Source organism: Rattus norvegicus, chromosome 7, assembly GCF_021556685.1.
Source record: "Rattus norvegicus strain SHRSP/BbbUtx chromosome 7, alternate assembly SHRSP_T2T, whole genome shotgun sequence".
Lineage (NCBI taxonomy): Eukaryota > Metazoa > Chordata > Mammalia > Rodentia > Muridae > Rattus > Rattus norvegicus.
Genome location: NC_141540.1, coordinates 110,529,015 through 110,553,132, shown reverse-complemented (window position 1 = coordinate 110,553,132; position 24,118 = coordinate 110,529,015). Strand labels below are relative to the sequence as shown.

At 43.6% G+C, this 24,118-nt stretch overlaps 1 protein-coding gene across 1 annotated transcript; it reads right to left on the bottom strand.

The window, feature by feature from the left end:
* Window positions 1–221: 221 nt before the first annotated feature.
* Window positions 222–24,118, bottom strand: LOC134479745 (uncharacterized). The gene is made up of 6 exons (XM_087559504.1): window positions 24,037–24,118; window positions 16,745–17,010; window positions 14,451–14,496; window positions 11,014–11,125; window positions 3,427–3,543; window positions 222–371 (listed from the first exon to the last, which is right to left on the bottom strand). Exons 2-4 carry the CDS (start codon window positions 16,960–16,962, stop codon window positions 11,039–11,041), a joined length of 351 nt encoding a protein of 116 aa, XP_087415630.1. The 5' UTR covers window positions 16,963–17,010; window positions 24,037–24,118; the 3' UTR covers window positions 222–371; window positions 3,427–3,543; window positions 11,014–11,038.

The window sequence follows — 24,118 nt, the reverse complement described above, 5'->3', positions numbered from 1 at the left end:
TGTAATAATGATTGCAGGGCTCAGTATTCCCCATAGGGAAATGTGAGATTCTCTTTCTAACACCTTGATGTGTATAAATGCACGCCCCTCCCCCTCCCAGCAGCACAGCCAGGAAGTTCTTGCAGACTTGGCTGTTCCTTTGTCCTTGTTGCACTCAGCTGGATGGGAAACCTTTGGGAGATTATTTGTCCCTTTTTAAAATGCACTTCACGATATACATATCAGATTTGTTGCCTGCTTTAATTTACCACCACCACCACCATCATCATCATCATCTTCATCATCTTCATCATCATCATCATTATTATTATTGCCATTGAGTTGTCTGATTTCTGTGTCATTTTGGCCATTGCAGCACTATTTATAACAAGCTGAAACATGAAAAGCGTCTGTCAATAGATGAATGGATAAAGAATTGTGCCTATACACCATGTAGTTTCCACCAACAGCGTAGTAAGACTGCATTGCTCAAGATACCACACATGCTAGCTACAGGACATAGAGAAATCAATTTAAAAACTACTGATAAACCTCTTCCCTACTAGGTAACTTTCATAGTACCAGAAGGTTCGGTGTAGGCTGCTGTGAGAGAAAAGACAGCAATAGTCTTACCCAGTGTTGGATCCTGTGTGCTAAAATACTGACCGATCAGGCAAGAGGAGCTCACAGTTGTAACAGTGCCAAGACTGTTATAGGGAACCCCACTGCTTTCTGATCAGATTTGATCCCTGCCTCACAGGAGGGATGCACGTCTGGTGCTGTAAATCTAGTCAAAAGCCCATGACGGGGAGATCATTGGCTCTAGGGGAGGAAACTATAGTTCTTATTTTGCTAAATGGCCATGTTGTGAAACTGCTCTCTAAATATTTATGTTTATAACCACAGACCTGGCTGCTCCCAACTATAGTGGAGGAACTTCTTATTGCAATGGGCAGCAATTAATCTAAAGACTTAAAACGGGTCAACGTGCTGATAATGAGTATTCATCCCTAAACAGAGCATCTTTATCCACCCCTAAGGCTCAGAGAACATCAAAGTAGAGCCACAAAAATAAAAGAGACAGACACAGTGGCATACACATTTCATACCAGCTCTCAAGATGCAGAGGTAGACAGAGAACTCTGTGAGTTTTAGGCCTATATATTTATTGCACGCACATGTCGCACAGGCATACATTTAGACAAATATGAATACAAGTAAAATTAAATAATATATCAAAAATTAAAATAAATTGAAAATAATGAACTAAGCTTATTTTAGTCATGCCCATCAGGGCAAGGGAAAGGAGCCATACGTTACAACAGGAACATGCTACCCAGAGAATGATGATTTTTTTTTCTCCATTGCCTATCAGTTGCCAGTAACGAATGAGTGGGGTCTCATGAGCTGCCCCTGCTTGGTCTACATAGTAAGTTTCAGGCATGCCAAAGTGGCATGGTGAGATCCTGTATCTAAAATCCAAGGGAATAAAAAGGAATGTGTCAGGGGATGATGGGGAGTGCCGTGAAATGCTACATTCTGGATAAGAGATGGCTGTGGTGCTCGCAAACTGACAGTGGCTATGATTGGGCAAAGAAGACCCATACAAGATCGAATCAGTCACAATTCCAGCATAGATAGACACATTTTAAGTGACTTCTTCAGTAAAGAAAAAATAACCATGTGAGACATACATGTTAATGAAATGCTATAATCCTTTCATGACGGGTTCATCTGTAAAAGCATTGTACTGCATTTCTTTCCTGTTAGGTGTATATGGGTGGGTAGATGAGTTGTTTCCCAGGTAATTCCAACCCTACTCAAGTTTATTGCAAAATCCACTGTCACACAGAGCAACATTAGTCATCCTTTGATTCTAGAAACTACTAAAGTCCATGGCTGTTGGGGAGTATCGTTATGTCACACTGGAGTTCTCAGTTGTAAAGCACTATCCCAGAGAGTGATTTCTGCCAATCCAGCCTCCACCTGGTGGAGGTGAAGCCCATCCTGTTCCTGGAAGTATCCAGGGCAGATGGAGGAAAGGACCGACTCTTTCTTGATTGTCTGACAGGCTTACTGCTGAATCAGCCAAGAAGTAGCAGGCCTTTGGCGATGTCACTGGACTCCATGGCATTATATGCCCACAGGGATTCTAAACTCAGGTGTTCGAAAATGAAGACTTCTGTTCTTCTTTCCTGATGTCTCAGTATGAGGAAAGTATGTTCGGTGGTATGTGGAGACCAAATATTCCAAGGACCTGCTTTGTTCAAAGAACCCCTAGCCTCTACCCTTCTTGTTGACAATGAAGAAAATTAGACCCCTGGGGAGAATTGTCTCAATTTAATCACCAGTGAGGAGCTGAAGCCTTCCCACTTCCATAAAACATGAGCGTGTGAAACAGGAAGTCAAGACAATAGGAAGCCAAGATGGTGAATTGTCTACCATTCATTTAATTCTTCTGCCTGGGTGTGCCACACCTGGGGTATTCAGAAGGCACAGGCCACTCCAATTGCTTATTTATCTATTCTTTTGTTGAAAATAACCCCAAAGTGTAATGGCTCATCTCAGCATTCATTCACCATTTTTCATGCTTCCCCCTCAATAAGAAAAGCAGGCATGCAGAGTGAGACTCCTCCTTTGTGCCTGCTCCCAGGGTCCGGAAGTCCCTTTTGGGTTGGCTGGGTGACATTAATCCTAACTGTGGCATTTGCTGACCTATCCAGCTGAGGGCTTGACTAGAAAGCCTCACTTCTCCAGCCATCCCATTTTCCATGGGGTGTCTCCTCATCTAGGGCCCCTATTGGCAATATCTCACATCAGTCAAAAGCTTACATTTCCATGAAATTAGATTCCAACAGGAAAAGTATACAGTATTTCAGATATCTTTCAGTTTTAGGAAATGTATACATGTGTACAATGAAATATTATCATGTCTATCCCCATTTCTACCTTCCAACTCCTTATATATTCCCCCAGCCCTCCTACTACCAGCTACATGCCTCTCTCGGGTTTTAGGGAGTGGGGTGTTATTTCATAACCCACTCATTCCAGCTAGTGCTGCCTAAATGTACATGCACTTTTAAAAATTTTAATAATCAATACATTCTCATAATCAGTATCCCACTGGTCAAAGGAAACAAGAACTGTGGTTCATTGGTTCTTTTGGAGTTCCCACATTACTTCACCCTCACACCCATCCACACAACTGTCACAGTTATGAGCACAGAGCTCTTTCAGGGATGTGGAGATTGTCTCCATGTAATTCTGAGTTCAGGGTAGCTCTCTCCACCAGAATTGTAACACTAGACATCCAGAGAAATCCTCCTTTATATAATGACTACAAACAATACAAGCAGCTTCTCATATACTCAGTGTATATGAGTCGAGCTTGGGAAGAAACTAGACAGTCAGTACCCAAAACACTTTTCCTTAGGAATGCTACTGTACCTTGATGAGTTGGAGCTCCGTGTTATGAGGTGGGTCACAGACAAGAAGGAAGGCTGACAGGCAAGTCTCAATGAAGACAGAATCCCATAGTGTTGAACTTTCCCCCTTAAATGTGACCTAGAAACATAGAGGCAGCATCAGTCATGACCTCTCCTTCCTCAGCCACAAGTACAGAGAACCAAAGCATGCCCTAGAATCCATAGCAGCACACAAACTCTCTCATATGTCTCCAGACTCAATCATTATTTTTGGTGTACTTTTGAAGACCCTGAATTAGTTGGTTAGTGTTGCTATAACAAAGTACCTTTGGCATGTTTCTGTGCATGTGAACAAATCAAGACCTTCAAAGTAAGTTTTAGTGAAAGACAGTAGAAATGCCTACTGTCTTTAGACATTTAGAAATGTCAGCTATTTAGGTCTAGCTCCTCTGTAATTAGAATTCATCCTAAGAAAATAACTAATTGTATACCTGTAGGCATTTACACACAAAATGATGACATTATTGTTTATAATAGGAATAATATGAAAATATCCAAATGTTTGATTAGAAATTTTATGGCATATCCATTTGGTAAAATAGCATGCATCCAGTACCAATGGTTTACTACATAACAGAGTTCATAGCTGGGGTATATAATTAGGATTAAGATCTAACTAATTCAATGAAGATCCCTACCTAGACACTAAAAGTGAAGAAAATACATTCCCAAATTCTCATGACTATTTCCAGTTAGGAGGGCTACAGCAGGATTTGTTGAGGGAACTACATAGTTCCCTACATTTCTGTACTTTTCTCACCTTCAAAAAAAGACATCTATTATTTTCAGAATGAAAATCGAGCACTTAAGCATGATGTCATCTTGTTTTGTAGAAGCTGAGAAATTGCTGAAAGAGCTTCCCTCCCCCTCCTAAGGCTATAATTTTGATTCTGAGCAAACTGTCCTTCTTTATAAGATAGATTAAAGTTTGAGATGACATCCATGGTCCCAAGTCCTGTGGGTTCCTGGTCTCTAAGGAACAGGAATCATTCCTGACACTGCTTAGAACGAGGTCTTCTCCTACCCCAAAATTCATGTAGTAGGAAACAAAATGTTTCCTCCTCCCACTGTTGCTCCAGTATTCTCAATATGTCTGTGGTAGTTGTACTAGAAACTACTAAGATGCTCCTTCAGTTCTGAAGACCTTGCTTGCTGTCTGAGGTGCTGAACATGTTGTTAAGTTCATAATCCTTGTGGTGGTTTGAATAAAATGACCCCCATAGGCCCACAGGGAGTGGCACTTTTAGGAAGTATAGCCTTGTTAGAGTAGGTACAGCTTTGTTGGAGAAAGTATGTCATTGAGGGGTAGGCTCTGTGGTCTTAGAAGTTCAAGCCTGGAACAGTGGCTTACTCTCTCTTTCTGCTATCTGCCAATATAGTTGTAGAACTCTCAGCTACCTCTCCAGAACCATGTCGGCCTGCACACTGCCATCCTTCCCTCCATGATGATAATGGACTAAATCTCTGAACTACAAGACACTCCCAGTGAAATGTTTTCCTTTATATGAATTACCATGGTCATAGTGTCGCTTCATAGAAAAAAAAAAAAAACCCTCAGACACTCCTCTTGTGGAATTGCCTTGGTTAAAGGAAGCTACCTTGTCCACATTCAAGGTATCTCCTCGGCTGTTCCATATTCATTAGCAAGTAAATGGTAGAAATAAAAAAGCATATCTCCTTTGATTCACATCTAAACAACCCTAAAATACTCATTTGACTTCAGAGCCCAAGGTAGACTAGAGTAAGGCTCAATGTGAGCCAATGGCTGAATCCTTCGATCTATACTTAACACCATAGATGTGAGTTCCAGAGCAACCATGGATGAACTATTACAGGCTCACATCCCCAAGACTTCTATCCAAAAAAAGTGCCTTGTAGTACCTGCAAATTCTTCCCAGGTCTTCCTGAGATGCTGGTACCAAGGACCTCACTCTGTCTGACATTGATTTGTTCAGAGTTGCCACGTTCATGTTGCAGTTCTGACAAGTGCTGACCTCGTAAGAGTCAACTCCATATTCACAGCCCCAGTGACCTATAACTCCACTTCTGGTCCCTCTATACTCTTTCAATGACACGTTTTTACAAGGTTTTTTTTCTTTTTTTTATAACTTAGAAAATATCCTGCTGTCTACAGGAAAGAGAAGACAGGTATCTTTCTTGTTTCCTTGGAATTTTCAGATGAACAGAAAAAAATAGACATTAATCAAGTTATCACACAAATTCATATACATTAGTGTGAATGATATGAAAATTCCAGTATTAAGACAGTTAAACTTATAAATCCAGTATTTTGGGTTAACTCACCATGAAAATTATAAGTTGCGTTAAAGCCCTATATCTGTTCTTCCAACGTGAGAAATAAATCAGTACTAACAATTTTCTTTATTCATTATTAACATTTGCTCAGTACTCAAACTAAACGCTCCGTCCTGTTTTCCTGTTTCTTTTCTCTACTTCAGCTTTTGTCATTTATTTTTAAAATAAAGCACCATGTCCCTTCAAAACTTTGATTGGATATTGACTTTCCTCCCTTATTTATTTTCATATTGTGTGATACAACTAACATTTGGACTGGAATTTCAAGGGGGAGTTTAGAAATTAAAACCAGAGCTAACCAAAAGAAAAAGTTAATAAATACATTTCCAAATGTTCAGGTTTCATTTCTGCTGTTGTGTCTTTTTCTGATACTGTTAGGATATGATACATGTCTCCCAATTCGTCTCTGCCAATCCCAAGTCAGCGTAATGACAATGTACTAAAGCCATTGCTAACATAAACGGGACTATATAGGGACCACCCAGATACTAAACTTTATTTCCATGAGAACAACTTGCAGAGGTCTTAGGGGACTGCTTAGGATGCTTGTGTGGGAGACATAGAGGTATTCTTGGAGAGATAGTGAAGATTAGTACAAAAATCCTTAAGTGGAGTGGAGTTGAATGGGAGAGGATTGTACGGGGAAGGATAAGGCAGAGCCATTGCATGAGCAATTGCCCATGGTATTCTTTGGAGAAGCACTGTTTGCTTCAAAGATTAGTACCAGTTTGATTTCTTCATGTCCCATGACTTAGATATGTTTTCTTCAGCAATAGGGTCTTACCATAAAATTCTTGGGAATAATCAATAGAAATAGCAATAGACTATAATATTCAGGGGGTCTATGGAGCTCTCACTTAGCCAGAACTAGAATTTATATTTGATAGTCAATAGTGTCTGGGGAAACATTGTCTCCTATTACATGGTAACTCCATTTATACTCCTTTTAAATATTACATGTATAGTTCTTATTGCAGCAGGCACTCAATGCAGAGACACATTACTATCCAAAGTGATGAGAATAAGCTATTGACAGTGCACAGCCAGAGTTGGGTGCATACATCAAAGTCACAGCCACCAACACCAAAGAATCGGGGAAGATATTGGAAGATGAGGCAGACAGATCGTAAGAACCAGAGGATGGCAACAGGTCCTGTTCAATACTGTCTTCTGGATAACGTATGGCCTCTATACACATGAACTGACAGGGTTCTATTGAATGCTGTCTTCTGGATATGATGTAGCAACACGAACTGACAGCAGCAGTGGTTATCTGCATGAGACTTGTTTAAGATCAAGCCAGTTAAAAGTTGCAACATGCAAGGGGAGAATCCCAAGGCCCCATCACAATCTGAGGAACTTTTGGCAGCTGATGGCTCGCTCTTGAGGGAAGAAGAGCCACTTTTCCTTAGTAGCACAGCCACTGGTAAGTTTTTTGGACCCCCAGAGGCTGATCTCAGGCAGCAAACAGTACTTGGATTCAGATGAACAAAAAATTAAGAAGACAACTCCTGAGTTGACAAAAGAAGAATGAACAAATGCAAATGATTAAAATTGATAAACAAATAAATAAATAATGATTTTGGAGGAGAGGAATAAAGGGTGGATATACACAAGGGAAATCACATACATGTATGCAAATTTCAAAGGATAAATAGACTTAAGACTTTAAAAGATACCCAAATTTACTTAAAATAATTTACTCAAGGGGTATTTATTTTAAACACACATACAGACCTTCATTTTCATAACAAAAAAGACAGAAAGGGGTAGAATTCATGAGTTTCAGAGGGCCTGATGTTGTCATAGATGTTGAGTTTCTACTGGCAAGGGCTTGAGGAAGACAGTGACGTAAAAGGACAGGACATGTGTCTATTGGTCTTCTCACACCAATGGGGACTCAAGCCGGCCTCTTAGCTTCTTTGAAATACCCATCTCTACCCAGTTGGGCAAGAAATGCGTCCAGCATGCTTCTGGTAAGACAGATGACAATGGCAAAGGCACTTGAATTTGTTACCTTTCTGTTCTTATGATAAATACCAGGATAAAGGGAACTTTAGGAGGAGGGATTTTCCTTGGGCTTATGGCTCCAGAAAGATAAGAGTTTATGATGGCAGAGCAGAAGCATGGCAGCAAGTGGCAGGTATGGAAGCAGTTGAAAGAACCTGAGGGCAAAGCAGAGTGAAGTGGAAGTAGATAGGGCTGTTTTAGCTCTCAAAGCCCACCCTGTGACATACTTCCTCTAGTAAGGCCTATACCATAGTTCTTAACTTACCCAAATACTACCATTACCTGGGGACCAAGTATTCAAAAGCTTAAGACTATAACAGACATTGATTTCCACAGCCACTGTCCTTAGCTCCAAAGATAGATCTTCATGGGAGCTCTGGAAGTCAGAATTACCTGCTTCTATTTTCTTTCTTTTTTTTTTTTTAGATAAATACATTATGGCCCATTTATATAGTAAGAACCCAGTAAATTTTTTGCAGAAGAGAAAATGATGCATTGTAGTTAAATACATCATCTCAGAGGAATGTCAAATGCACATACTGTTAAGAATAATGACTTACAAAAATACTGACAAAGGTTTAGCAGTAACAATCTCCCTAGGAAAACATGCCACTTGCAAAGGATTTCCTTCATCTCCCCTGAGAGAAGGAGAAAGAGAGGAGGGCACCCAAGAAGAAGCAGATGGTACAGAGCCCCAATCCTTACTTTGTGGAATGCCCATAATGCTACATGGTCTTAATCTATGCACAAACCATGATCTTTTGTACAGGATGCTCCACTGACCGCTTGGAGATTTTCAAACAGAAAATCAAGGCTTATAGAAGGATGAGCCTTCAGGGGAAGGCACACTAAAAAACATCTGAACCAAGATAAATGGCAAGCCTTCCCCCCCAAATGGATATATAAAAAAGTCATTAACAAGGGCAAATAAATGGTCCCACTACCAACCCTTCCTCCAATACACACGTAATAGTTATATTGGGCAGAAAGTAGGGGAACTCAACTATATGGTATAGTCAAGGAGCATGAATTAGACATTAGACTTTGATGAGATTGAAAAGGAAGGAGAGGGAGAGAGGGGGGAAGAGAGAGAGAAGAGAGAGAGAAGAGAGAGAGAGAGAGAGAGAGAGAGAGAGAGAGAGAGAGAGAGTGTCGTTGGAGCAAATATTACCATATTTCTTGGCGTTAGCAAAGAGTCATCCTATTCTGTCCTGCAGTGAACTAGAGTTCCTTCTTCTTGGACATACATGTGCATCTTCCTGATCAAACAAAAGCCAGGCTATTTCCACTTCCCTACATGCTGTGCAATTGTCCAACATGATTGTCCTCAACTTCTATTGTTTTCTTTGAAATGCTACTCACAGGTCTGCATTATCCTGCTGGCATGAATATTTTTAACTTATAAAAAGTAGACCAAGATCTTTGTGAAGATCTTCCTTAAATATTTGCAGAAATGATAAATCTGAGTGCTCATATCTAGGTGGAGAACCATTATTCATATGCATATGATCAGCCACACTGTTTGGAGCATAGGGAAAAGCTGAATGACTCAGAGGTTGAGGCTTCCAGTCTTTCCATATTCTAGAATGCAGTAGAAGAGTGAGAAGGCAATCCACAACAGATGGCAGGCAAGGATGAGGAAGGGGCTCCAGGGCTTGAACTTGCCCAGGTGACAAGAATGAAATCCACATGGTTGAAGGGTTAGAAAAGGCTATAAGGAAGAACAGTTAGGCAGGGAAGAGTCCCATCTAGGGCAAAGAAGTGCTTGTGGAACTGTGAACGTGCATATTACTATATCTAAAGCACATTGTGAGAAGAAGAAGCTCAAAAAAAGACCAAGAAACCACATCATACATGAGATGTACATTTGTGTATTAACTCTGTGTCTTCTAGAAAACATCAGCAAATTTCATCACAAAATAGAAAAGTAGAACCCCACCCTGTAGATGGGACGCTTATCTCAGGACCTCTAAAAAATGCCTGAAAAGTCAGATAGTAGTAAACCCTTTATATAGAGTCCTGTTCTGCATGGCCCCATTTTGGCCAATGATGAGCCACATATACAATGATAGTCCCATTGTATCACCTAGTGACTCTGTAGCCATCTTAATTTGTATAAATATCCTATGATGTTCACACAGTGACGACATCCCCTACTAATGTGTTCTCAGAGCAAATCCCTGTCATGAAGGGATGAATGACTGCACAATATTTACTCATATATGCATACAACTAAATTAGACACAATGAAACATTAACAACAAATAAGGATAATAAAATGCAATAACCACAAAGACATACTCTAATGAGATCACCGGTGTTGTGAGTCTTATAGTTTAAGAGCATCATTAATTAAAACATTGACCTGAAACAATAGTTTTCTGATTGCATCACAGCCAAGATTATCACTGGAATATCTGAGTGACCAATGAGCAGATTGCATATGTAGGGCAGATCCACCAAAGAAACAGTGGTCCATGTGCTGGGAAAGTTGCAATGGAAATTGAGTTCTTGTGTGACCAGCACCAGGCCCTCTGTGTATCCACTATGGTCAGGAGGGAATTCACCTCTTCAGATAATTTGAAGAAGCGTCTAGTTTACTTTTAATTACTGAGAGTCCTGTCAAGATTATTTCCTGTGGGTGTCATGCAAAATGGCTCATTATTGGTAGCTGGATTAAGGCACAGTTTTGTGAATTGCTCGCCTCATTTGTGAGTAGTCTATGGGCATGTTTCTAGAGTGTAACATAGGAAAGGACTTGGAGATAGCAGGGATGATCTATCCAAACTGTGGCTGGGCACCAACCAGTAGTATGCTGGGATCCCAGAAGGAACAAAAAAGGAAAGTGTAATCTCTGTTTCTGTGTTCCAGAACGCACACACTTGTGCTGTTGGGTAACAGAACTCTTGGTCTCCATCTTTGGGCTCAGAAACCTCTCATAGTTATTACTGGGTCCTTTGGCCTTCCTCCTTGGACTAAAAGTTGTGTCAGCAGCTTCCCCGGCTCCAAGAACATCGGATTTAAATTGCACTCTGCTGCCAGGCTCCTTGGTTCTTTACCTTGTAGATGGCATGCCGTGGGGTTTTATTAGCCTCCATAGTTATTTGAGCCAACTCTCCAATAAATCTCATTCTATTTGTCTATTTATCTTTATATTTATGTATCCATAAGTCTTATGGACAGTCATACCTATACAATCTAATAAGAAATGTTGAGTGCTTACCTCTTCCCCCAGGACTACAATAACATCAGCAGATCTCAGTCTTAGAGGGCAGTTGAACTAAATGCTTGGAAAGAGCCCCAGATATGATTTCTTCCTCAAAGGAGATCATAGTCTAAAGAGACAAGTAGACACAGAAAGGGTTCATGCTACAATCATTGAGTAATCACTGTCACAGTAGAGGACCTGTTCCATCCACAGGTATCCTATAGCACTAAGCCCTGGAGATTCCAGGAACTGGAGAGATTGAGTTTCTGGATGGGTGACTGGATTTGAATCCTGTCAGAACCACTTGTCAGTTGTCACTGTTGATATATAATTGATCTGTTTTAGTGGCCTCAAATGGATAACTAGCTAAAGCTAGAGCTGTTTCAACAGTAAAAGGAACTGAGAGCTGGAAGGGTAATCATATGTTCAATGTTCCTGAAGAAGGACAGGGTGCACTCACATAAGCATGGTCCTAAGGTTAGTCTCTGTAGACAATGGAGGGAAATTGTACCCCACTCTTATCCAGGCCTCATCATTGCCTTCTTAAAGCTTAAACTCTTCTTAAACAGGAGCCCTTTGCTGATAAGCTAGCCTATAATCATCTACGACTGACCAACATACCTCCAGTTGCAGATAGACAGATGACTGCTGTACATCAGTGCAAGTCCTCCAGCTTATCCCTGTCACCCAGAGTTAAAGGTGCCCCTTCCATTCTTTGAGGGGTCCTTTGTGGGGACACCAGGTGGGATTGAGGAAAAGAAATTCAGGCAGCCTCTCACTAGATCTCAAGACCTTGATCCAACTCCCCGCCCTCAAGCTCAGAGTCAAGGGCTAGATCATCCATCATCATTACAACCTGGTCATCCCGCCCTCTGAGTCACTGCCTGGGAAACTTCTGCAAGGAGTCAGACTCCAACGCCCGGATCGATTCTAAGTCTTGCTTGTTGTTTCTAATCAGAACAGCGCTGCCTGACACCAAGTCCACTCTTCTCAGAACACATGTGGCTTTCTGAAAGGTGTGTGGATGATGATGAATTAGGGCTTGGGCCCAGCCTAATGAAGCTCATGTGTCTTCATAAGCTGGGGCTGGAAAAGTGGCTGCAGAGAGAACTAGGTGGGGAGGAATGGTTGCTGGCTGGGAAAGCACATCCACCTCCTCCCTTCCTGGTCACTGAGCATACACCGAGCTGGACCTCTGGCAAAGAATGCGTCATGCAGCCTTTCAGTGCATAATCAGCCAGGGATGGTGGGACTGTGGGTTGACAGGGAGATACGCAGGTGGGAAGATGGGATGGGAATGTGAAACAGAGGTCCCAGCATCTTCCTTATATGCAAAAGGATGAGTTATGCTTGGCACATAGCACAATCAGGACCAGGTGAAGAAATTCAAAGCTCTTGGGGTGGTGCCTGACTTACAGCCATTGCTTTAAGTATGAAAATAAATAAATAAAACAATACACACAACACAATAAGGCCAGCACTGTCTTTGGGCATAGTACCCTTGTGTGTTTGCCTTTTCTCTCGATTTGGTTATCATGGCAGTGTTAGATGTGTTCATCAGAGCTGTGACATTCAGTTCTCCCATCAGTCTTGCAAGTAAACAGAATTAGTTACACATGACTCATGAAAAGACAAGCTCAAAAAATGTGAGGTGACCTTCCTCAGCCACATCATTGTAGATAGGCCTCAGCGGATAACTGAATCATCATTCATGGGTGGCTTAAGGTTGAGGGTGGGCAGTAAAAATCTGCTAATTTTCGACCATGTACTTCTGGCAAAAGAATTACTAATTGCCAGCATTTCACCATGTTAGCAGGTCCACACATGCTTATTGTGGAAGGACAGCCCCAAGCTTCCAGTCCTGTCTACATGAGCCATTGAAATCCTAAATGAACACATACCCAACTTCATACAAAGCATCAGTGAGATACCAGGGAAGAGCACCAGGGTCTTTGGGCCTCATGGAGCCTCTGTTTCTGCACGTTGCAGGCCAACCTCACTAGGACAAGCCCCAGGAGTACATTTCAATGCCAAGTGCTCTACCCTTCTTTACTCCTGAGCAGTTCTCCCATCTCACCTGCTGCACTGATGTTCTAATACCCAGCTCTCCACGGAATCAGCAGCCTTTATCTATAGGAAAACCAGCAGGAATTTTCCTGCATTGGGTAAATTCTCATGTCTCTTTTCTCATGTCAGTCTTCAAGCAATTTTGAAATGCCAGGATCCAGTTTCAATGTGATTGTGTGAGAGGGAGGCATACTTGACTCCAGGGCCATTGTTTCAGGACAGGGTGACTTGGAGTAGGGGGAACTTAACAAGACCACACTTCATATTCCCAGTCTTCTTCTCAATCTATTCATCCATCCTTCCCTCTCCAGACTTACATCCTCAGTAAGCACAGAAGTATAATCTGCTGAGTGCCCCGATACACTCCTCATCTAAGACTGTCTCTGACTCTGGCCCAGCAACATCAGCACCATCAGGCTCAGAAAATCTGAAGCCCTGGAGACTACCCAGCACCCCTGAGAGGATAAACTCAGGTAATATTGATACATCTGAATTTGGGGATGCATTTTCTGCCAAAGGCGATTATTGTGTGTTCCATTCTGGTGGCAAGGTAGTCAAATTGTCAACCTAAAGGAGGCGGGGCATGTCTGGGCTCATGGTCTCAGAGGGCTCGCTCATTGACTTTTGACCCTGTTGGTCAGATCTGTGTTGAGTTAGAGAACCAGCTACATGGAGCTCAGAATGGGGCATCCTCTAGCAGATGAGATGCAGAGATGGGGAAGAGAGGGAGCCACTGACTCATGGTGCCTTCCAAGAGCATTCTGTTAGTGATCTCCACAGAGCACTGTCTGCCAGTGGTGACTAAATCTTCAGCACATTGCTTTGGGGGCCACTTGAACCCAAATCATAATACACCCCTTGATGCTCTGGACCTACCCAGGGCTTTCCCATACCTGTGCTTAATGTGTTCCTTTAGCCTCCCACCACCTCTCAGATGGCCTGACTCTAAACTTGAGTGTCCTTCAAGATTTATAGTATGTAGAGGTGGAGGGGGGGCGGGGTTTCTTATTCCAGTGGCTGCTTCATCCAGCAAGGACAGGAATCCACTCTCTATGCCTTCACCTCACCTTCACAGTAGAGTTAGTTGTCAATGGTAATGTCCCATGTCCCATCCATACAGTTTCATCTTTAGCCATGTCTGCTAGGCATCAGATACACACACATAATGGCTATGCCTTATGTGACTCTTTTGAGACTTAGACTGCGTTGAGATGGAAACCCCAACTACTGAGGGCAACAGATCAGTCACACAAAAGGAGCAAGATAACATGAGCTGGTGAGGCTGCATTAACACAGACAATATTGTGAGAGCTACGACCTCACTGACTGACTGCAGTGAGATGCTTATCTCTGCTATGAAATGTTGGCGGGTTCCTTAAACTCACCACGCTTGTTTCCTTGTTGGCAGAAGAAGACTGTAGGTTGTACTGCCTGCAAAGACATATTCATTCCCAGGAGTTAATGAATGATCAAACATCAGACATTTGTCCAAGTCTTAGCCAAAAGTCAGTGTTCTCTAGCCAAGCAACCTCTGAGGCCCACACTATGAAGAGAAGGCATTAATTTGTTTGAACCTGTTTTTGAGTAGCCATGAGCAGAATCATCGAGATGAGAGACTGGGGGGTTAGGGGCTGGCCAGTAGGCTGGACTGCAGGAGAGAGAACAAGTTTCCTGTCATTAGATGTTTTCCTGCTCCCTGGACAAACACACCGAAGAGTCAGCATGGACGGTTTCCAGCACAGCTAGACCGGTTGTCATGTTAACTATTCGGCTATAAATGGCTGGCCTGATCCCAGTCCCGCTGAATAGAATCCCTCTATGGAGAACCCAGGATGTGCCTCAGAGCACCCTGCATAGCTGGCTGTGTTGTCGTGCCAGCATGGAACACTTTAACTATGCTGGTCTGGGAGCTGAATCAGGAGTGGACGTGAGAAGGTCTGTCTCCAGGGGGCTTCAGTAAGGTTTTAGTGTCATCCCCACCCCCAGCACCTAACCACTTCCAAGAGGGGTCTCTGTCCACTCCAAGGTAATATGGTGAAAGAATGCCAAGAGCTTGGCTCTGAGGCAGCCTTACAAAGCCTCCATTTCTTTCTCCTCCTCTGCCCACCAGAAGTACCAGAGGCAACCATTCCCGATGCCTTATCACCTGAAAAACCTGTGGTCAGAAACTTGTGTTTTCCACAGCTCTCTTAAGGGCAGCCTGGGATGAGGAGTCCCTGCCAGCCTTCAGAGCTGTTCCCATCTCTCCTTCTCTCATCAAGTGTTAGAGGCCCCTAGGCCAAATCCAAACATCACTCCTCTCAGAGCCCCTTGTCTGCCACTGTGTGCCTCTGGTTGCTGCTGAAGAGATTCTCTGGTGGTTGTTCTCAAGTATCTTCACAAGGCAGACAAATATACAAACTCCAGTCTGTAAACCATTAGCAGTCACATGTCCCCTGGGGCTTATGTCCCACCACAGCCCATCACAACAGTTGAGGAGTACTAGACTAAGCAGTTCATGCCTGTTATAAAGCATCTTCCTCAGTGATCCACTAGCCTCTGAAGGCAACTTCAGGCATGGCACTGATGGCCAAATAAAGGGGCAGGTCCCAGAGCTATTCCTTTCAACCATGAGTGGCACCATCCACCCCTCTGGAGTTACCTCTAGGTAGCTTGGGACTAGATTAATAGCTCAGAGGCAGAACCAACTTCAGCCTTAGGGTTACAAGGTTTTTTTTCTTTTTCTTTCTTTAAAATGATCTTGCTTTTGTAGTGGATTTGTGTGTGTGTGTGTGTGTGTGTGTGTGTGTGTGTGTGTGTGTGTTTCTGTTATATGGGTTTTAATATTGTAAGACTTCTCAAATCCTTTCTAAGGGGTAGACAGAATATAAATGATAAATGAATAAACATATAAATAAATAAGGAAGACACAAGCCTCTTTTCCAAAGCATTTTTTTCATTCCTTTTTTGTGTCTGTCACTCAAGGCAAGTGCCCTGACTGCTGTCTGGCCCCTTTCATCCCCTTGTTCCCCTCTGTGTAGGAAGCTGTCTTACCAGGCTCTGGGATACACTGTTTTAGATATACTTCAGCATCTACATGAGCTGGAAGGAGGCTCTGGATTAGTAAAGAGACTGCTCTAAAGGTGTGAGGTGTTCTTTCTCTTTGACCCTCCTAATGGGGTGTTGATAGAAAGATAAGAAATGGTAGAGGTTCCGAGTCTCCACGTCTGTGCTACACAAACCTTGATCAGCTCACAGACATGCTCAAAGCCAAAAGAAGCCAGGAACCAGTGTGACTATGTACTCGGGTAGAACCTGGAAAGTGACACTGGGGCGGAGGAGACAAGGCTTTATTAGGTTTTATTTTGTCTTCTAAGGGTTTCCCTGGGTGGGTCATCACTGAGGCTGCCTTTGCTCAAGATGGAGGGAACTAGAAAGACAAGACTGACAGTTAAGGAGGTAGGCAATATGAGGGAGAAGAGGGACTTGAGGGAAGTGGAGACTGTGGCTGAAAGCCCTTTGGTGACACATGATAGGGGATGCTATCAGGGCAGAGTGGGTCCTGCAAAGTGCACTGCTTCTTACAGCCTTTAGTCTCTCAAGGCTTGGAGAGGGAGTATATCCAGAGTGAATTCTAGATCCCTGGTTCCACCTGAGGACTCCAATTCTACCAGTTATCCACATTGGTAAGATTCCTTACCAATGGGGTGAGCACAAGCAACAAGAAGAAAGGCTAGGCACTCCTCCCGGCTTGAGCAATCTTCCATTTCTTCCTAGCTTCCGGGTGGCCAGGGAACTGATGCAAAAACTGTAGTTCTCCATGTCCAAGGTAGGAACTAGAAGCTTGGGAGTCAACGCTGTGGAGATCAATGTAGCATCTTCCTCTGCAGTAGTTGTTGGTGTTCTAACAGTATCCATTTTCTCTTTCTTTCCAACAAGGGGCCACTTCCTGAAGATTATCCACTCCTGTAAAAAAGCCATATGGTCAAGAGTGATTGCTAAGCATGGTTCAAGAAGTAAACCAAAATGTCAGACTTCCAAAGCTTTGCTCGGATGGGCCAAGACAGGGAGGAGGAAGGAATGACCAGGAGTCTAGCATCTCCCTTAGCCTATGATATAACTTATTAATATGAAAGGCCTTATTCTGGCTGATGAACACACATACACCACCCCTGCCACACTACCTTCTTGGTAGCTAAACAGTCAAGGAAGTAGTTATCAATTCACCAGCCCAGCTCTAAGGCTTTCCTACCTGCTCTCCCATATGGCCCTTATATGACTCTGAACTCATTCTTTTGCAGTTCATTCTACAGATAAGGATGCCGAGGTCCCCAAGAGTGATGTGACCTCTGATGCTTTAGGGCTCATCTTGAATTGGACTTGGTCTTGAGGTTGAGCATCAATCATAGTGTCTACATTTATTCTCCTCCTCCTGACACCAAGTGGTCCATGCCAAGAATGTCATGGAGGCAAAAGAACACTTTTTCTGGGCTTTGGTCAGATCCAGTTTTGATCCAGAGCTGCTAGTAGGTGGGGATAGATGTATACTTCATGACTACTAGCATGGTACCAACTTCCCTGGGGCCTTTTAATAGGGCTGTGGGCCCAAAGGTCCAGGAAAGCTGCTAGCCCCTGACTGCAAGAGAACCAGAGCTACACAGGTATGTGCTGTCATTGTTTATCCATCATAGGTATCCTTCAGTTGACCAGATGGCCTGAGGTTATAGGTAAGCTGCAAGGGGTGCTCTTCCAGCATAGTTGCTAGAGCCTTGTAGCACTGCCCATGATGGCTGGAGCTGTTGATGCTCTGGCCTACACTCCTGAGGATCCTCACTGACCACAGGGCATCTTCTAGGTCTGGGACATGGCAAGAGGCCTGACATATCCTGGATTTACCTTGTTCAACAGTGTGAGCACTGCCGTGCCACAACATACATTTGCTCCCCACCAGGCACAGTTCCCACTCTCTACTGGGATAGATATTCTGGCCTCCCTACTCTCCTCTAACTGCCAGCTATTGCCCAGGTCTCACCTCCTTTAAGACCGCTTCCTTTCCTTCCTACCCCATTCTTTACTCCTCGCCTCCCTGAAAACCCTTCCCCCTAGGCTGATGGAGTGTTTCCCTGTGTTCCTCGGCACACTCTGAGGAATATTTCTTCTGGACAATAAGTTTTATTCACTTTGTCTTTTTCATCTTAACTGCTGGAATGCTCAAGGGCCTGGTTCAGGCATGTGGCCATCAGTCTCACCTTCTGACTGAATATCATTTCTTCAACCTCAATAACCTTCCTTCCACTTTCGTATCCTTCCTTTCTATCCTTCTGCATTATAATATACATTGACAGAAACCACCCTCAATCCTTTAGTGGAGCTGTGTGTGTGTGTGTGTGTGTGTGTGTGTGTGTGTGTGTGTGTGAGAGAGAGAGAGAGAGAGAGAGAGAGAGAGAGAGAGAGAAAGAGAGAGAGAAAGAATACAAAACACAGAATTCAGTCAGTTAAATGATAAAAGTCCACCAACTTTTATGAATTCAATTACGCAACAAATAAGAACAATACATTTCTCTGGAGAGGCAATGAGACAGCATGCTTTCTTCCCACTCAATGTAAAATGTTGTTGGTATTTTAGGAAAATGAAAAATAAATTGTCCTGACTTCTCCCTACCATTTATCTCCTGCTGAGGTTCCTCTTAAACAGCCTTAAAAAAAATCTATCTGCAAATCCAGGTCAGAAAATTAGGAGTGACAGATGGCAGAGTGCACCCAGGCTTTACAGCTCACAGCAAATGCAGGGTCATCAAGGCAGGGCAGCCAAGCTCCAGAATGGGCCTCTTCCCTGTATATCCAGAACTGCCGACACCTCATAGATGTGTGCATCTGTGTCTACCGCAGCCAAGCTTGTCACAGCACAGACCTTGATCTAGCTCAGGAAGTTATAATTTCACTATTAGTCTCATGAGCTACAACCCAAGGGTGAGTGTCCTGCTGCTTTCTAGACACAATGGCAAATACACCATCCTGCTACCCTATAGTTTCTGCCATGCTCCCTGGCTCATGGAACCTTCTTGCACTGACACATCTATCTCCTTATGGCTTCTCTCTCCACCACTGATTCTCACAATGTCTTCTTTTAAAGACCCTTGAGTTAAGATTATACTGACCCCAAGATCCACCAGTGTCTGCCTCCCCAGTGCCAGGATTACAAATGCAGGCCACCATGAATGGTGTATTGGCTGGTTTTATGGCAACTTGACACAAACTGGAGTTTTCACAGAGGAAGGAGCCTCCCTTGAGGAAATGCCTCTATGAGATGCAACTGTAAAGCATTGTCACATTAGTGATCAAGGGTGGGAGGGCCCATTGTGGGTGGTGCCAACCCTGGGCTGCTAGTCTCGGGTTCTATAAGAAAATAAGCTGAGCAAGCCAGGGGAAGGAAGCCAGTAAGTAGCATCCTTCCATGGCCTCTGCATCAGCTCCTGATTCCTGACCTACTTGAGTTCCAGTCCTGACTTCCTTTGGTGATGAGCAGCCATGTTGATGTGTAAGCTGACATTTCTCTCAAACTTGCTTTTTGGTTATGGCTAAGATGTATGCAACCCTGACTAAGACAGATGGCTTTTTATGTGGGTGTTGAGAGTTGAACTAAGCCCTCATGTTTGAGAAGCAAGCTCTTTAGACTCAGCTATCTTCGCAATTCCAAGGTTCCTTACCTTTTGGATACTGTAATTTCTACAAGACCCAGAACATTGATTTGGCTCAAATGATGCCCTCAAACTGGTCCCAGGAAGGGACAGAATCCAGGCCTCCACCCCATGATCTTCTCTTTCTGGCCTTTCTACAGCTCTTCACATAGGGTCAGTTCTTCTAGAGAACAAGGAAGCTGCAGCCCTGATGATTTGCCTGTCCCCTGTACCATCCTTCCTCCTGCCCACCAGAATGGCTCATTCTGTGAAACATCTATTTGCAAAGCAGGTCACAGACAGACGTCTAAAGATAGAAAGCCATCATGGATTAGACAGGTGTCTGCATGTGTCCTCCATAGGCTGAGTGTCTTCTGTTTACCCCCATCCTCTTCTTCATCAACACGAGCCAGGGAGCAAGGCAATCAGTAGTCTCCTTCCATGGTTTCTGCTTGAGTTTCTGTCCTAACTTCCCTCAATGATGGGCTGTGATCGAGAATCAAAAGTCAATTAAACCCTCTCCACCCCATACTTGCTTTAGGTTGTGATATTTATTACAGTAACAGAAAACAAACTAGAACAGTCTGGTTTCTGAGAACCAGCCCTCAAATACAAAATCAGGAGCCAGGTAAGCCACATTCTGTATGGGAGCCAGTGTCCAACACTGGCAGAAAAAGAAGAACCTCTTGGGCTCCACTGGAGCTTGGCTCTGGCTGCCTCGTGCCTGAGACTGAGGCCAGCATACTGCTTGGCTCCCAATGTGGCTAGGATCCCAGTGGAATGAAGAGAGTCAGGAGAGCCAAGTCCTTAGTCAGTAAGGGCACCACAAGGCAGCCAAGGAAATTGAGAGCAAATCCCAGCAAAGATGGGGAGGTGTGTGAGTCATATGGTACAAGTGTGAGTGGCATGAACGGTGGTCACCCTCCTTTACCATTAAAGGCTACTGCCTCAGGGGAAATACAAATAAGAGACCCATGCAGTGCTAGAGTTCAATTGCAGCTGGACCACTCTCTTGGCTGGATGACTTTGGGAGATATAACAGGGTGAGGCAATGAATTAAAGACAAGGAACAACAGACAAAGGAAGGCACTACAGGGATGGAGTAGCAGTTTCTAAAATGACAAAGTTTCCTAGGCTGCCAACGCGCTTTGTGGGCCAGCTTGTACCCCTGCAGAATGGCCCCTGGGCACTTTTCCTATTCTTCCTTTCACAGAATCTTCTCTCATGGAAGCCACCGTTGTTCTTGAGTAGAACTTTCCACTTCAGGCCCAGGACAGTGCAGGGCTTGCAAAGGTATTTTTTTTTTAACTTGTGTGTGTTCCTATTGTTCCTCCCCATCTTTTAAGGTATTATCCTGAAGGACCTAAGGGCCAGAAATGTCTCCTAGATAGAATGGAAACTGACTATCAAGCGTGGCCAGTGGATGGCCAACAATTCAGGCATGCTGGCTGTTTTGAAAGCCACCGTGAGCAGCTCCAGCACTGGACCAGAAGGTATAAAGGTGGGAGCTGAAACAAATTCAGTAAAGAGGAAGAAATGGCCGTTGTTGAAGCTGAAACCACCTCCACTTTGTAAAGTCAGCTGTGACTCTACAAATGCACCCAACTTGCACTTTGGTTGAGAACAACATGCCCCCCAAAAGATCACAAAATAGGGTCAATATGACCACATCTTAACCTCACCTCCAGGTTAGGCCACTGGGGACTCAGGGAAAGATAATGGTGCATCATCCTATCCTTCTTCAAGTTCAGATCATACACACACACACACACACACACACACACACACTCACTAGTTTTATGTAGGTCTAGGGACAATGCTCCACTTTTGTGGGCCCCAGGAAGAGTATAACACACACAAATTCCTCTGTTTGCTATATTCTGCAGTTAGAACACCATGCCATTGACCTAATTGTGGGTGTTGGGATGCTGTGACCAGTGTTTCACAGGTGCGAGGCTAGGGATAAGAAAGGAACAAGGGAAGTGCTTTTGGGAGAGATAACTCACTTTGGGACAGTGCCACACTCTTGGGAAGCAGGTTGAAAGAAAAGCAAAGAGTTCATGATGGTGTAAACTGGAGACATGAACAGTATAGACTCAAGAAGGGAAACAAGTCCTGAAAACTAGGATAGGAGTAAAGTTGGTTGTATGAGCAGGAAGAGTTCAATGAGGGCCTACTTATAGAATGCAGGAGGGGGACTAAAGAGTCACTGGGAAAGGAAGTTAGCCAAGAAGGGAGAGGGCTCTCAGAATGTAGGGAGTTTGAACTTCACTCTAGCGACAAATAACATCAAAAGAGCTTAGTGTGGAGGTGGTTAGAAATCCAGGGAAGTCAATCTAAAACAGGGTAAGGAGAGATAACACAGATTAAAGACTGGAGACCTGGAGGAGCATCAAGTGATGCTTCCAACAGGATCTTACAGAAATAGCTTTCAGTTAGGGCTGTGAGGCTGGGGGTGCTGGCTGGTTTTGTGTGTCAACTTGATACAAGTTAGAGCCATCAGAGAGGAAGGAGTCCCAGATGCTGAAATACCTCCACAAAATCCAGCTGTAAGGCATTTTTTTCAATTACTGATCAATATGGGAGGGCCCAATCCATTGTAGGTGGTGCCATCCCTGGTTTGAAAGTTCTGGTTTCTATTAGGAAAGCAGACTGAGCAAGCCATGGGGTACAAGTCAGTAAGCAGCACCCCTCCATGGCCTCTGCATCAGTTCCTGTTGACAGTTTCCTGCCATGCTTGAGATCTAGTCCTGACTTCCTTTGGTGTTAAACAGCAATGTGTTAAGTGTAAGCAGAATACATTCTTTCCTTTTCAACTTGCTTTTTGGTCATGATGTTTCGTCATAGCAATAGAAACTTTACTTAGACACTGGGGATCTGAGCACCAGATATTGGGACTGATGTCAAGGAGTGGTTATACCTACATGCTATATCTCATGTGGATATTGGAGAAGTACTACTTAAGTGATAGTTATACAGACCCAGTTCTCACTGTGCCTCAGGATTTTACTACAAGACAGTATGCATGCCATAATTTTCCCATAGCGTATAAGACAGGCTCTATTGTCCTATCTGAGGACAAAGGTGTAATGGGACTGGCCATTTGGAAGCCAGCTTATAGATGGCATTAGTTGTCATGCCCTCTGGTTCATAACTTCATGCTATTACCTGCAACCAGGGTGGCTTTTGACCAGTAGCATGTACCACAGGTAATGTAACGTCACTTCTGAAGATAGGGTTGAAATGTTTGTGGCTTTTCTCCTCTTCCCTTCTCTCAAAGTCTTTCTCTTAAACCAGCTGTGTTGGGGAAACTGCTACCAAGTTGTAAGGTTTTTTGAAGCAGGCTGTAGGAGGACCCACATGACAAGAAAGGGAGAGGTGTGGAAAACACAGCCAGGTTGAATCTTCTCAGAGTTCCGCTGAGACTCTGGGATGGAAGGGTTCCCAGTTCCCAACTCCAGAGCTTGAATCATAAATGATTCTACCATTTACTTCTGAGTTCTGGAATTTTTCTTTAGAGCTCATAACTCATACATTAGGCATTTATTCCAGTGAGGACAGTGGGCCAGTCTGAAGTTTTCAAATGAGTGGTATATGTTCAAGACAGGCATTTAGGGGCAGGGGGAGCAATAGAAGGCTGGGCTTTGTGGGTAGAATGGACAGGAACTTCTTACCCATAGGATTAGATTTTGGCAATGACTGGTGAAGTGGGGGCACAGGTGGCAATTAGGAAAAAGGACGGAGAAAACTGCCCAGGCACAGACAACATGAAGGATTGCTGTAAATCTCCACCAAGCAGTGGAGTGAAAAGCTGCTAGGGCCTATGGAAAACATCACCATGCCAGCACCTCTACTTGCTCAGTCCAGACTGAGCCAATCTGGTCACATTAAGGCAGGAATCCTCCAATAACAAGAAAATCTTTTGTTACAGCAATAGCCAAAGCAACCATTTTCACAACTCCATGAGACTGTCACTTTGAACATAGGGCTTTAGGGTTTAATGTAGTTAAATGCACTTGGAGAAAAGCCAGTAGCTGTTATTTTTAAAACCACAGGGAGCTGCTGAGATCCTTTTAAAACCAAACCGTAGAAAGGTTATTTTTGGTCTTCCACACTTGAGAACCACTGATGAGAAGACGTCAGCTGGGGACCCCAAGGCCTGCGAGAATTAACTCAGCCAAAGAGAAGGTAAGTCACCCTTTTAGATTGAGAAGCTCTTTTGAACCCTCTATGCTGAGAAACTTCCCCTGGCACCTTCCCCTTCCAAAAGGACAGCTGGTTGTCCTCAATCTGCCGACATTCCAACAGCACTTACTAGAGGCCAGGGTGTAGACCGGGTCAGGGAAACCAACCACCTGTGTTCATCTATCTTATCCGATAGTCCACTTCTCCTGCCA

Coding starts and splice junctions, on each gene's coding strand:
- LOC134479745 (XM_087559504.1), bottom strand. CDS start 16,962: ATGGATACTGTTAGAACACCAACAACTACTGCAGAGGAAGATGCTACA. Junction 14,497..16,744: donor TGCTTGTGCTCACCCCATTG/GTAAGGAATCTT, acceptor ATGTCTTTGCAG/GCAGTACAACCTACAGTCTT. Junction 11,126..14,450: donor CCAACAAGGAAACAAGCGTG/GTGAGTTTAAGG, acceptor TTGTCTCTTTAG/ACTATGATCTCCTTTGAGGA.